Genomic DNA, 15,835 nt, shown 5'->3' with positions numbered 1-15,835 from the left:
TTAAGGAAGCGGGAACTCAAATATCTCCCAATGAGGAGCTGCCAAAGGCTGAGAGCGTCAACTGACTGCAAGGGCCCAGTGCAGCAAAAGGTCTGTGAACAGCTTTTTGGGTGGTGCAGTTACCCAGGGGACGGAAGGACCCGCTGCCTGCAAGCTTCCTTACTGCTCCACTTCCGTGCACAAGCTTGGGCCCTCTCCGGAAGGGAAGCCACCTTAGAAGGGGATTGTTTTACTAATTCTATAATAATCCTCCCTTAGGGGAGCCCCCAAATGCTATATGGATGACAGGCATGGAATCACGTCGTTTCTTCCATTTATTCGTATATTCCTTTTCGCGTATTTCATTTATTCGTTGCACTAAATTTTTTGAGCATCTGCTTTGCACCAAGCACTGTGCTTATAAAACATCCCAAGCTGGTCTGTAAAACGGGAAAGCTCAGACACCATGAAGGAGGTGGGTTGTTGTGTGTAGTTCGTCTTGCTTGAAGCCCTTCAGGGGAACTCTCTGTAACTAGGGAAACTAATTCTCTTCTGTCTTCCAGGTCCAAGAGGGTTTCCGGGCCCGCCAGGCCCTGATGGATTGCCAGGATCCATGGGTCCCCCAGGCACCCCGTCTGTTGATCATGGCTTCCTTGTGACCAGGCACAGTCAAACAATAGATGATCCACAGTGTCCTCCCGGGACCAAAATTCTTTACCATGGGTACTCTCTGCTCTACGTGCAAGGCAACGAGCGGGCCCACGGGCAGGACTTGGGTGAGACACTAAAGATGCCTGTATTCATCCAACACGGATTTCTGCATTCAGCGCCCTGTGTTCATTTCAGGGTTCCAAGAAGACCTAGTTAATGAAAAGAGGGCTTGGCCCCATGTCCCTCCATCCTTACCAAATGAACCATCAGTTCAACAGTTACCATATTACTGATGGGAAGCCAGGAAAATGTAAAGGCTGAATCTTTGAAAATGTTTAAATTAATAAAACTTTTGATTTCTCCTTCAAATTACCAACTAGGATCAAGATTTCTGGAGTACACACTTAACAGTTTGCACTGAAATTCTTAAAATAGGGCAGGTTTACTGTTGCTTTGTTTAAAACATGTCCATGTTATCCTGTCCCAAATTTGTCTGCACGTCCTAAACTCTGTCCGCTATTAGTGTGATCAGTAGAAGGCTGCACGTCTGTCGTCGTTTTGTTAGTCTCCTCCAGACATGCTCCACCAGATTATGTCCTAATGTCACAGGCCTCTAACTTGTACTGAGGCTGGAAACAACAGCGGCTGTGTAAAGAGATCTCCGCATTTTTGGCAAACTATCATTAAAGACATTGTCCAGTGTGTTCCTGTCCATTGTACAAGCCCCATGTTAAATTTCTTCTGGAATCCAGTCCTAGAAAAAGGTTTCTCTTTATTGATAAACTGGTTTGTTTCCTTTCATCAAAATATTCTACATAATTCTTTATAGTTTCCCTTTTGCCTTAATCCCTTTAAATTTAATGTCCATTTGCAATCACACTAGTCTATTTGGTATATTTACTTCTTTCTTTCTGTTTATAATTTAAAACATTTTTATTTCCATTTTACTGGCTACGTGAGATATACGTCTTGCATTATTGGGCAGCTCAAATCCATCTTACACAAAGGTGGACTGTGAATTATAAAGCAGATACCTCATGTCGTCTTCTCTCCCTGGGCCTTTAGGCACGGCTGGCAGCTGCCTGCGCAAGTTCAGCACGATGCCCTTCCTCTTCTGCAACATCAACAACGTCTGCAACTTCGCCTCCCGAAACGATTACTCCTACTGGCTGTCCACCCCTGAGCCCATGCCTATGTCCATGGCGCCCATCACCGGCGACAATATTAGGCCATTTATTAGCAGGTGAGTCAAGCATTTGTAGGAGGAAATGTGTAACTGAAGAGGAAAAATCACTTGTAGTCTAGACAGAGGTTTTTTTTATTTTTCCCCACAACATTCAATCTATTGCCATTCAGTTTATTAATTGTGATATCCGAGTTTTGTAACAGAAATCAGCCATAAAAATTAATTTGATATAAAAGTCAGTTATTGTCTTTAAAAATTACAGTGCAAAACCATGATGAGACGATGCCCAGCTTTGGAACAGAATTCACGTGTCAGGTGACTCTCTGCCATGGTTGCCTTTCCTCCTACAAGCAAAGCAATGTTGCTGGATTCCAAGCGTTAGAACAGCATTCTCAACCTTTTTTTCTTAAATAGTTGCCTCCCTAAGGAGCCTTTTGAGACAATTTTTCCTGAAATGTCTCCAATTAAAAGAAATTAAAAAATTCGTTTGTTATTTTTAGTTATAGTAAAATGGCACACAATATAAAATTTACCATCTTAACCATTTTTAAATGTATGGTTCATTTAAGTGGCACTTAATGCAGAAACTCAACTATGGGTGTGAGGTGGTCTCCATGAAATTGTAATACCACAGACATACTGTATACCTGTCCTTGATGCATGAAAAAATTATACAGACTTACTGTATACAGAAAACGTATACGTACTAAGATTTTTCTCATATTCCCCCACCCTCACCAACTTCTGCTTCCTTGGGTGACACTGTTCCCATTGTTAAGTTCCCAGTGTTAAGTTTAGTGCTTTCCACACTAATTAGTGTCTGGAGAATGTTTTCAAGTCCCAGAGAGTCTGCCTGGTAGGAAGTAAGTTGGGAAATTGAAATTATTATGACTGAAAAGTACATGATTATACTATCTTTACCTCTTTCTTCTAATTAAAAGTTGATTCCTTAGCTCTACTTAGAAGTAATAGAAAAGTGGCAAATGTATGAATTCATGTGACTAAGAAGCGATTCTATAATTTTACTTTTTACACAGTAAGGTAATAAAAGATAAAAAGAACAACAAGGCAGGACAGGTTTGCCCCAGGACAGTGAGACTGAGAAAGAATTTAAGCTTTTCCATATTCCCCTTAAAGAAATAAGCAGCTTTCGAATATGGAGAAAGTCGCAGCAACACTGGCTGTGCGGCGTCCTGCAGTGAGAGGGGACAGGGAGCAGGAGGGAGCGCTCGGAGCCAGCCGGGAGCCCCTGCGTGTGTCCAGCAGTCCCGTGGCCATCGGTCACTCGATGACCACTGCCAGTTTGGGGGAAGACTGTCCGGTTCTGGTGTCTGTGGCTCCGGCATGTGGGAAGGCAGGTCCTGGCAGATCCCAGTCTTATTAATAAAGCTGTACCACATAGAACTCTGGAACAGGAAGGCTGGGAGATGCCTGATAAATAGGAAAATCATAGGTTTTTGATTACCTTACATTAAAATATCTCCTGACGGCTTTCTTTGATTTTTCTTTTGAGTTATAAGAAAACTTATTTTATGGGTCTTCAAATGGGAAAAATCATTGATTACACTTCCCGAGTGGCCCCTTTCAAACAGACAACACCTTACGCGTGTCGGTGCGTGCCTATCAACTGTTGTTTTGAGACTTTTCTTGCTCAGATCCGTGCCTGATGTGCAGAAGGAGGACTAACCAGCTTTGTGTTTTTGTTTAGCTTTCCTTGGACAACAGGTAGAACATGGTTATTCATTTTTGTTTCCTATTTACCTTCTTGATAAAATAGACGTTTAACCTTGATTTGGTTGAGGACCCGGCTCTGGCGTGCATTGGCGATATTCCAAAAGCGGGTCGTGGAAGCTTGTGTCTTAGATTGGCTTTTCTCTGTGGACACATTACTTTCAGTCAGACACCCCGATTCTGCAAGCAGGAGATGTGTAAATGTCCCAGTGCCGCACATTTCCGGGTTTTCACATCTGTCTGTTCGCTGACGTATAGAAGTTCAGCGTGAAGGGACGTCACAAGTCACATCTGTCAAGCTCGCTATTTCTTAAGCCACATGTATCTCACATTCCCTTTGTAATACTGCCCTTTCTCCTGGTCTCTGAGCACATGGGTTTCCATGGTTACTTTAGCTTAGTGATTTCACATGACTTCCAACAGGACTTAAAGGTTCCTTCTGAGGTCTTCCTTTTGTGGAGATCCTAAAACTTAATTTTAGAAGGAGTTAGTAACCCCAAATCCTTCATTTTAAGCAGAAGAGCTAGCAACTTTTGTGCGTTTGTCCTGAGAGTACAGCAAAATTTTCTAAGCGCTTTCTGGCTTTCTACAGACAAGAGTCATCATAAAACTACTAATTGTTTAGTTATTCTAATGGAAAGACCACTGGTTTGAGAACAAGGAAACCTGAGTTCTAGTTCTGGCTTTGACACAACTAACTGTGGCCTCAGTTTCTTCATAAATAATACGGGGAATTAAACTGTAAAAATTTTAAGGGACCATACAGCTCATTAAATCTGTGGCTCTGTGTCCATCATCAGCCATCTGACCGCTGGCACCACCTTCTCTTCAGCCACTTGAGTCCCCCGAGCCCAGAGAGAGCCTGAAGTAGAGCACTTTCCTCCGTGCTGTATTTCTGTTCCTGTGTCTGGCAGACAGATGGTGGCAGATGTATAAGGCCAATTTCAGTAACTGTTGTTTAACCAAGCCTTTTAATTCATCTGCATTTGTATGAATAAAATAGAAAATTGCACACCACACATACACACACATGCACACACAAGTCCACGGAAAATTGAGTGACTAATTTAGGCCTTCTTCCCACTCATCCATTTTCATGCAAATGTTCCAGCATAACTAGGTGTAATTATTAACACCATTTATAGTCATTTATCAGCATTGTTAACACTCTGTTCATTTTGTGACTTGAATGTAGTTATTTTACTGCTGGTGTTTAATTTTTTTTTTTTTTTTTTTTACAAAACATTATCCCACCATCCAAGGGCTCCCTCCACTGAGAGGACCTGAGTCAGAACACTGTGTATTGTTTTAATTTATTCTTGGGTGCAGTCCCAGTGGCTGAGTGCGAGCCAGCCTGGCTTGGGAAGCGTCCTGCCCTGGGGAGGGTCCTTTGGGACTTGCTCCAGCTGCAGTGGCCCCGCTGACAGCCTCTGCCCAGGGCAGGGTGTCGTCACTGGTCTGCTGGCCCCGGGTCTGGAACGAGTCTCCTGCAGGAGGCTCCTGAGGACATCCAGCCTCAGGTGCATTTCTCGTAGTCACTCTACTTCACTAAACGTATTTCTTATAGTGAAGCTGATTCATAGCTTAAAACAAATTGCTGCATTCCGGAAGTGGGAGCACCTGGTCACCAACTCTTTTTTCTTAAGCATTAATTGTGTTTGCTGAAATACGTGTTGATTGTTGAAAAATTGGAAAACAGTGAAATGCACAAAGGAGAAAACAAAAGTCACCTGTAGCCCCAGCGCCTCCAGGAGATGGCCACAGTTATAACTTGGCCTTCTGATTTTCTTCCTCCCACAAAACAGATGGTTAAATAACAAGTGTTGGACCTATTTTTGAATTTAATATTTTAATACTGAGATGGGCTTGTAAAACCAACGAGAAGGCTCTAAGCCTCACCGTCCAAGCAGTGGGCACATTATCCATTTGATAAACATGTAATTGAATCAGAAAGACTGAGTGAAGAGATTGAGTGCAAATGATGGGAAAAGGAATGAACACGTAAAGCCTTCGTCCTGCGCTGCCCCTTCAGCTGTGCTGAGTGTCTTTGCTCTGGTGCCTTCCAGGTGTGCGGTGTGTGAGGCGCCGGCCATGGTGATGGCGGTGCACAGTCAGACCATTCAGATCCCGCAGTGCCCCAACGGCTGGTCCTCGCTCTGGATTGGCTATTCCTTTGTGATGGTAAGCATTTGGGGAAACTCCATATTTCCCTGGAAGAGCCGCCCCCTAACGCCCCGTCTCCTCTCCCTGAATGCTGCCACCGCTCAGTTCTCTGGACTGTGCTGCATAGACGTCTCCTCCCTCACTCCCACAATCGCGCTAAAGCATCCCTAGGAGCCTGGCCTGTTCTGCTGGGGACAACAGTGGTCCCAGCGCCTGGCCAGAGCCCTCCTCTTGCCTCATGAGTGGCTGCTCTGGGACTAGGTAGCTGGGACGACGTGATGAGATTTCCTGGAGTCAGAGGGTCTCCCAGGGAGAAGAGGAAAAGAGCGTACACTTTGGGGGGTACACATTTACTAAAACCCACCCACACCTGAAAGCAGAAGCTAGCGTCGGGGAGAGAGCAGCAGAGGACTGGTTGACGGCGTGCTGCCTGCTCGGGGCCAGTGTCCGGGAGCTCGAGTGCCCTCACCCTTCACGTGGGGGGAGACTGCTCTCCCGTCACCCACCTGTCCCAGCTGTCCTGGATGTTCCCTTCCCCTGAAAAGCTGTTTACATCAGGAAACCAGTACCTGTTTGAGATCCCATTGTAGCTTCTCATTTTATCTTATGGTCTCAATTTGAAGTATTGATTGAATATGTAAAAGCTCTGAACTTGTGAGGTCAGGTTATACTGGAGTATCTCCCAGTCAACGACCCTACACAATTACTTGCCACGTCACCACTGTGAGCCCGGTGCATCTTCACACTCTCTGGTGTGGCCGGGTGGTACGTTTTGACCCCAAGTGATCATTAGCCTTATTATTTGATTGACAAGGAAAGTGGCTTCATAACTGTTTTCTTCTGCTGTAAGTTATTCCAAGTGTAGGAGCTGCCAGGAAAGCAATTCTTAAAATGCTTGTGTATGTACTCCAGTTTGATTGTGAGATTTCCTGGGTTGATTATTCTGCATTTAGACTATTCAATAGATCCAAAGAATTTTCAGTAACAAAAAAATTAGCAAGTTACCTCGATAATTCTAATTACTGCATTGTGACTACTTTATCAAGCAAGCCAAACGGTTGGAGAAATCAAGACACTAACAATGATGTAACATACAATTTTGATGCCAAGGTAGATTGGATTTTTTGACTGTATAATCATGAGAAGTACTAAATGGAATCTCAGTATAACGAAAGAGCCCCCGATCCAAGGAGTAAGGAACCACAGGACAGCATTTTGTGATCACCCATCCCTCATCCTGACATCATGTGAAGATCTGAAATAACAATTACCCATAATTTCTCAAAATCGAGAACAAATCAAAGTAATGATGTCCTAGAGAGCAAGTTATCTATTGCTTCTCAGTCTCTCTTTGTGGCGAAATGGAGGGGGCTCTGGGCTGGCAGTCTGGAGGTCCCTGTTCTTGTCTCAGCTTTGCCTTGAAACTGTGATCGTGGCCAAATCCAGAATGTTCTAGGGTCATTAGGGCCTCATCTGGAAATTGAGGGCGTTAGCTTTGTCCTCAAATCTCCCTTGTGGCTCTAAAATTCTAGAGTTCCGTTTTCTCATGTCTGAAATGATTGTCAGGGAGATGTTTTGTCATGGCTTCTCACATGTGTAGGTCCTTCATTTTATGTCTTGTTTTCTGAGTACAGGTGGATCCTACTTGACTCCATTAGACCAAAATGCAATTTAACAGTTACAAGAGTTATTTATTTCTCTTTCTCTTAAGTTTTCTCTTTTTTTAAAAAAAAATTAATGATTATTCTTTACCTTATAAAAGGATATCTAGCATCTAATATAGCAAATATAGGATTTCGATGATCATGTATAATTTTGTTTACAAAGTCTGATTTCAGATCAGTTCGTTCCAACATTATTTGCACATTTTGGCTGTTGTCTCATATCCCAAGTTAGAAGAGTTTTCGGTGTTTCAAAGATAATATGTAGTGATATAGCATTTCTTTAAATTCTAATGAAGCGGGACTGGTCGTCTCCTGTTTGGGGAGGAGCAGCTGGCTGATTACTGGTGCTGTGTCGAGTACCACCGTGCCCAGCTCTTGGAGCAAGGTGCAGCTTGTAGGCCAGGGGCAGTGTGGGCATGAGTGTTTCTGTGATGACATGAGCAGAGACAGCTGGCTTTCCAGAAGGGGCACCCTGGATCCTCCTGGGAACATGAAGCTCTCTCCTGGTCTGTGGGGAGGGGACCTCTGACTCTCGGCTCACGTTTGCTCTGCAGCACACCAGCGCTGGTGCTGAAGGCTCTGGCCAAGCCCTTGCATCCCCCGGCTCCTGTCTGGAAGAGTTCAGAAGTGCGCCGTTCATCGAGTGCCATGGCCGTGGGACTTGTAACTACTATGCAAATGCTTACAGCTTTTGGCTTGCCACTATAGAGAGAAGCGAGATGTTCAAGTAAGTAGAAATGCCCCTCTCTCCTGGGGCCCGCCCCGTTTCTGGCTTTTCTTTTTAATCATCCATGGTCCACATAGCTTCCAGCGCAGAGTCTCAAAGATGGCTATCAAACAATAATTAGGACTGCTTCTTTCACACGTCGTGATGAATGTTTGATTCTGTTCCACATGGGGAGATAACCGGGAGGATTTTCAAAGGCAGAGCTTAGGTGATGGGCTTCATTCTTTCATTGACTGAAGAACCGTGAAGGGAAAAGCCTTTCACCTTTATTTTTCTAGGTGAATCCACTGCCATGTAATTAAATCAACTAAAATCTTCAAATAGAGCGTTTTAAAATAGTGTATATTTAACACTCAGAGAAAGTGAGCAGCATTCGTTTTCATAGCATTTATAATGCCAAATTTAATGTACAGGTAGTGTGCGTTCTGAGTGACTTAACAAGACTTTGGTTTTTAGACCTGTGCAAATAAAAATTAATTTCAGCACAACTGCAGCTGAAATCAATAGGGAAGGTCTTTCCTTTCTTTTCCTTTACCAAAATTTCACCTTTAAAACAACTGTCCCAAGTGGCTGCCGACCTTGTGGAAGTTGATTTGGAGCTCGGCCTAGTCTGTAATGCACGGGAGGGCATAATGCATCCTCGCTCCTTTATTTGGTGCCAGCTGCAGCCCCTGCGGGAGCAGACGCAGGGGGCTGATGGAGCCTGAACAGTTACTTACTTTTCATTCCCAAAGTAAAAGCTCTTGCCCCTGGAGAGAAGCCTTTTGGTCTTTACCTTTTCGGAGAGAATTTTGTGGAGCTCTGCTATGATCCTGTCTCTTTCTAGATTGGGTCATAAATAGTGAAGCAACATGCTTGCTACTAGTAATTCTTTAAGCATCAAAAAAGTACCATGTGTCTAATTGGTAGCTTACATGAGACATTTTAGGCAACTGGGAGCTTGACATCAACTGTACAGATAGAACTTAGCCGTTAGCTACCGAAATGAGTGCTTTGTGCATCTGTCAGCTCCTGGAGCTTCCCATTGTAGGGGTAATAGGTAATAATGTTTTTTTTTTTAACCAGTAGGCTAGTACAATGAAATAAAATGTTGTCTTAAACAACATTAGATAAGATCCTATTAATTTAAATAATTAATTTGGGGGCACCAAGATTTTCACCAAAAGTTCTTAAAATAAGCAGCCTCATTTTACGACAAGGTACTTTTATTATATGCCTACTTTAATTTTAATAGAATTTGGTTAGTATAAATTTTAGTTCAGACTTCACCTTTCCTACAGTCAGAGTAAGATTCTAGGATCAGGAAGCATTTGGGGCACTGGATGTCTTCCCCTCTCTTTGGTCTCCCATCAGACCACCTGCGTGTAAAGCCTTCAAAAGTTATACAGGTGTTTCCAGGTCTAGTTAATTCCTCCAGATTCGTTGCTCATTAGTCATTCAGTGATGACGTAAGGAGCACTAAGTGTGTGAGGTGTCGCAGAGAAGAGTATCTTCTTCCCTGGGCGGAGTCTGTACTCCAGTTGAGAGGACAGAGAGTTGAACGGTAGTCGAGGCCGGGTGGCACAGTGGGGAATGGTGTAGGCTTTGGAGCCAAGCAGACGTGAGGCGACTTTAGCTGTGTCCTCACTCTCTGTGTGCACTTGGGCACATCACCAACCCCAGGGATGGGGAATGCAGATGATAACTTGCATTGCCCCGGGCCTTATGAAGGCGGTGCGCTGCCCCCAGCGCAGCGCCGGCTCAGAGTCAGGGTGAACACTGGGCGCTGTCTGTCGTGGGGCGGGGGCGCATCTCCGTCCGATCCCTTAGAGATCTGGGAGCAGGGGGGAGGGCTGAGGAGCTGGCCACCTTTCTCACAAGTGGTGAGGTGACGGCTGGTTGGTTTCTGTGCTGCGTTTTAGGAAGCCCACGCCGTCCACCTTGAAGGCTGGGGAGCTGCGCACGCATGTGAGTCGCTGCCAAGTCTGTATGAGAAGAACATAATGAAGCCGGCGCCCAGCTAACGTCACAACATGGTGCTACTCCCTCTTCCTCCCTCCTCCTCTAACAGCAACGAAGCCTAGAATATATCCTGTGTACCTCACTGTCCAATATGAAAGCCGTAAAGTGCCTTATAGGAATCTGCGTAACTAACACACCCTGCTTCATTGGCCTCTACTTGCTGAAGGAGAAACAGAGACCACGATAAGCTGTCAGTAGTGACATACCAAATGGCACTTTTGCTGAAATAAAAATATAAGTCTGTTCTACAATCCAGTGCACTGATGTGTAGAGTGAAAACTCCATCAGAAAACCGAAGGGTGCTCGAAGGTGTGCGGGGCCTTCCATACTGTTTGAACGCCCGTTTTCATTCTTGTATTATAATAGATTCATCTTTCACCCCCGGTGAGATGTTTGTTTATATCACTGTCTAGCTGTTTCAAAGTTCAGGTGCCTTGGTCTGTACAAATAATAATCATGTAAAAATGGTGTTTCGAACCTCCACGTGGAATTGCGGGCTCAGCAGCCCATCTTGCAGCCCCCAAATATAAATTTAGGTCTTTCTGCTCTGTGTGGTACTATGCAGCTGCTTTTGCAGAAATCATGACTATCCTGTGGAATAAAGATGGTCCAAAAGTAGGCAGAAATTAAATATATATATATTTTAGTAATTTATATAGATGTCAGCAATTAGGCAGGTCAAGTTTTAGTTTCATTTCCACTGTTAAAATAAAGCTTACATAGTTTCTTCCTTTGAAAGACTGTGTTGTCCTTTAACATAGATTTTAAACACTAGGGTGTTGAATGTGCAGCATCAGTTTTCATTGTTCACCTCCAAACCAAAAATTGTGTATTGCCAAAACCAAACCCAGGTTCATGACTATGGTGTCTATTATAGTGAAACATGTACTTTGAGCTTATTGTTTTTATTCTGTATTAAATATCTTCAGGGTTTTAAACACTAATCACAAACTGAATGACTTGACTTCAAAAGCAACAACCTTAAAAGGCCTTCATTTTATTAGCATTCCTCATTCTGCAGCCTGGTGTGAAAAACAGCTCTGTTGAATCAAAATATCAGTATTTTACATGTGAGCACATTCAGGCGGCTTCCTTGGTTTTTCATGAGCTGTGTTCAGACTTCAGCAGGGGAACGGATGGATTGCAGGAGAGCAGAATTGGACCACTATGCCTGAAATGACATTTTTTCACTATAAGTCTCCAAACGTTTTTAAGACTACTAAGGCCTTTTATGTAATTTCTTTAAATGTGTATTTCTTTAAAATTCAAATTTGTAATAAAACTATTTGTATAAAAATTAAGCTTTTATTAATTTGTCGCTAGTATTGCCATAGAAACATTAAAAGAAAAGTTACTGCACAAGCCACTAATAAATTTGTAAGCTTTGCATACCTTAGATCATAGTTATTTTGCAGTTCTTCCAAACAAGAGTCACAGACTGTGTGTAATTTAAAGAAATTACTACAAAGAAAAAAGATTGGTCTTCTCCTTCCACCCTCCCTCCCTCTCTTCCTCCCCCATCCCCTCCATCTGTCCATCCAGGCAGCCATCATCCATCCATCTATCTCTTCATTTATTGTATGTATCCCAAGGGTTTGCCACTTTTTGAGCACTGGCTAGATACAAGATAAACAGAGATGAATAACACACATATCCAGCCATTAAAAGTGGATCCACTGGGGGTTAGAACTAAGATTATAGTTATGCAATGGATAGGTGTGGAGCAGAGGGTTGGATTCCAGATCTGTCTTAAAGTAGGAAAGAAGTTGGGCCGGCCCTGTGGCTTAGCAGTTAAGTGCACGTGCTCCGCTGCTGGCGGCCCCGGTTCGATCCCGGGCGCGCACCGACGCACCGCTTCTCCAGCCATGCTGAGGCTGCATCCCACATACAGCAACTAGAAAGATGTGCAGCTATGACCTACAGCTATCTGCTGGGGCTTTGGGGGAAAAAATAAATAAAATTATATGTATAAAAAAAAAAAGTAGGAAAGAAGTTGGTAGATTTCTTTTACCCCGGTGATCTAAGATTCAGTTTAAACTTGATCAAAATATGTTCCGTGGAGGATGAGTGTGATACTGCATACTCAAGAGAAAGCTCTAAATATTGTAATGTTCTTGGTGATTGTACGTAACACAGTTGTAGTGAGGAGAAAATAGGATAATCTACAAACGCGACCCCTTGATGAGGAGACATCAGTCAAGGTTTGGTTTCGGTTGCTTCCTTCCCATCCTTGATAAAACTGATGAAGAGGCATTGTTTGCTTTCCTTATTGTATAGGATTGGATAGGAGAGAGGAAAACTAAAATCATTAGGCTTAGTGTTTACTGAAGTTACTGAGAAATATTAAACCTCTCCGTATGGTAGCCATTTTAGAACATTTTGTTTCTAGATATAAAACTGAATCATCATAAATTATTATTTATTGTATACAATTTGGTATATGTAGGAAAGTACAAAGAACTCAATATGACACCTTGAATCTCAACATTCAGATCCTGTGCATTTTTTATTATTCTGAAGTTTTTTTTTTTTTAAATTAACATACAGTAAAATTGACTTATTTTGATGTACAGTTCTATGGATTGTAACATATATATAGGTTCATGTGATCATAATCAAAATCAGCACACGAAGAGTCACATCACACCAAAACTCTCCCTTGAGCTCTTGCTATATAGTGACAGACATACCCACCCCAAGCTTGGCAACCGACCACTGACCTTCTCTCCATCACTAATTTTGTCTCTTCGAGAATGGAATAATGGAGTGTGTAACCTTTTGAGACTGTCTTCTTTCACTCAGCAGAGTGCAGTTTACATTCATCCAAGTTGTGGGTGTCAATAGTTTATTCTTTTTCACTGCTGGGTGGGATTACAGTTTGTAGAGGTATCACACTTCGTCTATCTCTTCACTTGTTGAAGGACGTTTGGGTTGTTTCCAGCTTTGGGTGATTATGAATAGAGAATAAATGTTCACGTTTGGGTTTTTGTGTGAGCATAAGTTTTTATTTCTTTAGGGTAAATACCGAGGACTAGGAGTGCTGGGTCATAAGGTAAGTGTATGTTTAGCATTATAAGAAACTGCCAAGCTATTTTCCAGAGTAGCTGTGCCGTTTTGCATTTCCACCAGGATTGTACGATAGCTCCAGTGCCCCACATCCTCACCGATGTTTGGTATTAGTTGTTCTAATAAGTATGTAGGGCATTTTAACCATGGTTTTAATTTGCTTTTCCCTAATGGTTAATGATGTTGAATATCTTCTCACACATTTTTTGGCCATGAGTATATCCTCTTTTTTGAAGAATCTATTAAGTCTTTGCTTATTTTTAAAATTGTTTCTTTTCATATTGTTGAGTTTTGAAAGTTTTTTGGATATTCTGGTTACAAGTCAATTGTCAGATATGTGATTTGCAAATTCAGCCTCTTAACAGTGTCTTTCACAGAGCTTAAGTTTTTACTTTTGATGACATCCAATTTATCGATATTTTTCTATGGGACATGCTTTTGGCATCATGTTTAAGAACTCTTAGATTAATCCTAGATTACATAATTTTCTCCTAAAAGTTTTGTGGTTTTATATACTGCATTTAGATCTGTGATCCATTGAAAAAAATTTAATTGATGAAATTCACGTAATTTAAAATTCACAGTTTAAAGTGAACAATTCAGTGGCATTTAGTACATTCACAGTGCTGTGCGTCCCCCACCTACATCTAGTTCCAAAACATTTTCATCACAACAAATCCAATGTCCATTCAGCAATGACTCCCCACAGCCCCCAGCCCCTGGCAAGGATCAGTCTGCTTTTTGACTCTATGGATTTACCTATTCTGGATTTCATACAATGGGAGCATTCAACATGTGACTTTTGTGTCTGGCTTTTTTCACCTAGCGTAATATTTTCAAGGTTCATTCACGTTGTAGCATATATCATTACTTCATTCATTTTTATGGCTGAATAATTTACATTGTATGTACGTGCCACAACTTTTTATCCATTCATTCACTGATGAATTTTTGGGCTGTTTTGACCTTTTGGCTATTGTCAATAGTGCTGCTATGAACATGTGTGTACATGTATTTGTTTGAGTCCTTGTTTTCGACTCTTTTGTGGATATAACTAGGAGTGGAACTGTTGAGTCCTATGGTTACTCTGTGTTTAACTTTGAGGAACTGTCAAATTATTTCCATGGAGGCTGAACCATTTTCCATTCCCACCAATAATATATCAGGGCTCCAATTTCTCCATATCTTTACCAACACTTTTATTTTCCATTTTTTGATTATAGCCGTCCTACTGGGTGTGAAGTGGTCTCTCATTGTGGTTTTGATTTGCATTTCCCTAATTACTAATGATGCTGAGCATCTTTTCACGTGCTTATTGTCCATTTGTATATCTTCTTTGAAGAAATGTCTATTCAAGTCCTTTTCCCATTTTTAAATTGGGTGGTTTGTCTCTGTTGTTTAGTTGTAAGTGTTCTTTATATATTCTGGATACTAGACCCTTATTAGATATATGATTTGCAAATACATTCTTCCATTCTGTGGGTTGTCTTTTTCCTTTCTTGTTAATGTCCTTTGATGCACAAAATTTTGAATTTTCATTAAGGACAATTTATCTGTTTTTCTTTTGTTGCTCGTGCTTTTGATGTCATATCAAAGAATCCATTTCCAAATCCAAGATCATGAACATTTACTCCTACGTTTTTCTCCAAGAGTTTTATGACTTTAGCTCTTATATTTACGTCATTGATCCACTTTGTGTTGATTTTTTTATATGGCATGAGATAGGGGATCAACCTCATTCTTTTGCTTGTGGATATCCAGTTATCACTGCACTATTTATTAAAGAGACTGTCTTTTCTCCATTGGATGGTCTTGACACTCTTGTCAAAAATTAGTTGGCCATAGATATTTGGCTATCATTTCATTGAATTGATTTTGCATGTTTGTCAAAATTAGTTGACCATACTTTGTGTGGGTCTGTTTTTGAACTATTCTGTTTCATTGATCTATGTGACTGCCTTCACCGACACTATGCTGTCTTGATTAATTTAGCTTTAATTTAAGTATTAAAATCAGTTATTGTGGTTCCTCCCACCTACTTTGTTCTTCCTTTTCAAAATTGTTTTGGCTATTCTAGTTTCTTTGTTTTTCTATATGAATTTGAGATTCAGCTACAAAAACATCCTGGGATTTTGATTGGAATTGCATTAAATCCATTGATCAGTTTGGGAAGAAATGTCATCTTTGCTATCTATACTAAATCTTATATTCCATGAATATAGTATGTCTTTCCATTTTTTTAGATCTTCTTTGATTTTTTATTATCATTTTATAGTTTTCAGCATACAGATTGTATACATATTTGGTTAGATTTATACCTGAGTATTTAATTTTTTTAGAGCCATTGTAAAATGGCATTATTTTTAAAATTTTGATTTCTACTTGTACATACCCAATCTATAGAAATATGACTGATTTTTGTGTGTTCCTTGCATCCTCTGACTCTCCTAAATTCACTTTATAGCTCCAGGAGGACTTTTTATAGCTTTGTTAGGATTTTCTATATAGATAATCATGTTGCGTGTGAATAGGGACAATTCTATTTCTTCCTTTCCGTACTCAGCCCCCCTTTTCCTCTTTTTCTTGCCTCTTCGCCCTGTCTAGGACTTCCAGTACAATGTCGAATAGAAGTGGTAAGCAAGGACATCCTTTCCTTGTTTTTGATTT

At 41.5% G+C, this 15,835-nt stretch overlaps 1 protein-coding gene across 1 annotated transcript in view; it reads left to right on the top strand.

Moving 5' to 3' along the window:
• COL4A1 (collagen type IV alpha 1 chain) overlaps window positions 1-11,498 on the top strand; it is a 142,797-nt gene extending 131,299 nt beyond the window's left edge. The window contains exons 48-52 of the mRNA XM_058548478.1: window positions 543-755; window positions 1,696-1,873; window positions 5,614-5,728; window positions 7,929-8,101; window positions 10,003-11,498. Of these exons, the coding sequence (XP_058404461.1) occupies window positions 543-755; window positions 1,696-1,873; window positions 5,614-5,728; window positions 7,929-8,101; window positions 10,003-10,084 (761 nt within the window). The 3' untranslated portion in view covers window positions 10,085-11,498. The remainder of the gene's footprint in view (window positions 1-542; window positions 756-1,695; window positions 1,874-5,613; window positions 5,729-7,928; window positions 8,102-10,002) is intronic.
• The last annotated feature ends 4,337 nt before the right edge of the window (window positions 11,499-15,835 follow it).

The sequence above is a fragment of the Diceros bicornis genome, chromosome 9, assembly GCF_020826845.1.
Source record: "Diceros bicornis minor isolate mBicDic1 chromosome 9, mDicBic1.mat.cur, whole genome shotgun sequence".
NCBI classification, from domain to species: domain Eukaryota; kingdom Metazoa; phylum Chordata; class Mammalia; order Perissodactyla; family Rhinocerotidae; genus Diceros; species Diceros bicornis.
This window is presented reverse-complemented; position numbering and strand designations above follow the sequence as displayed.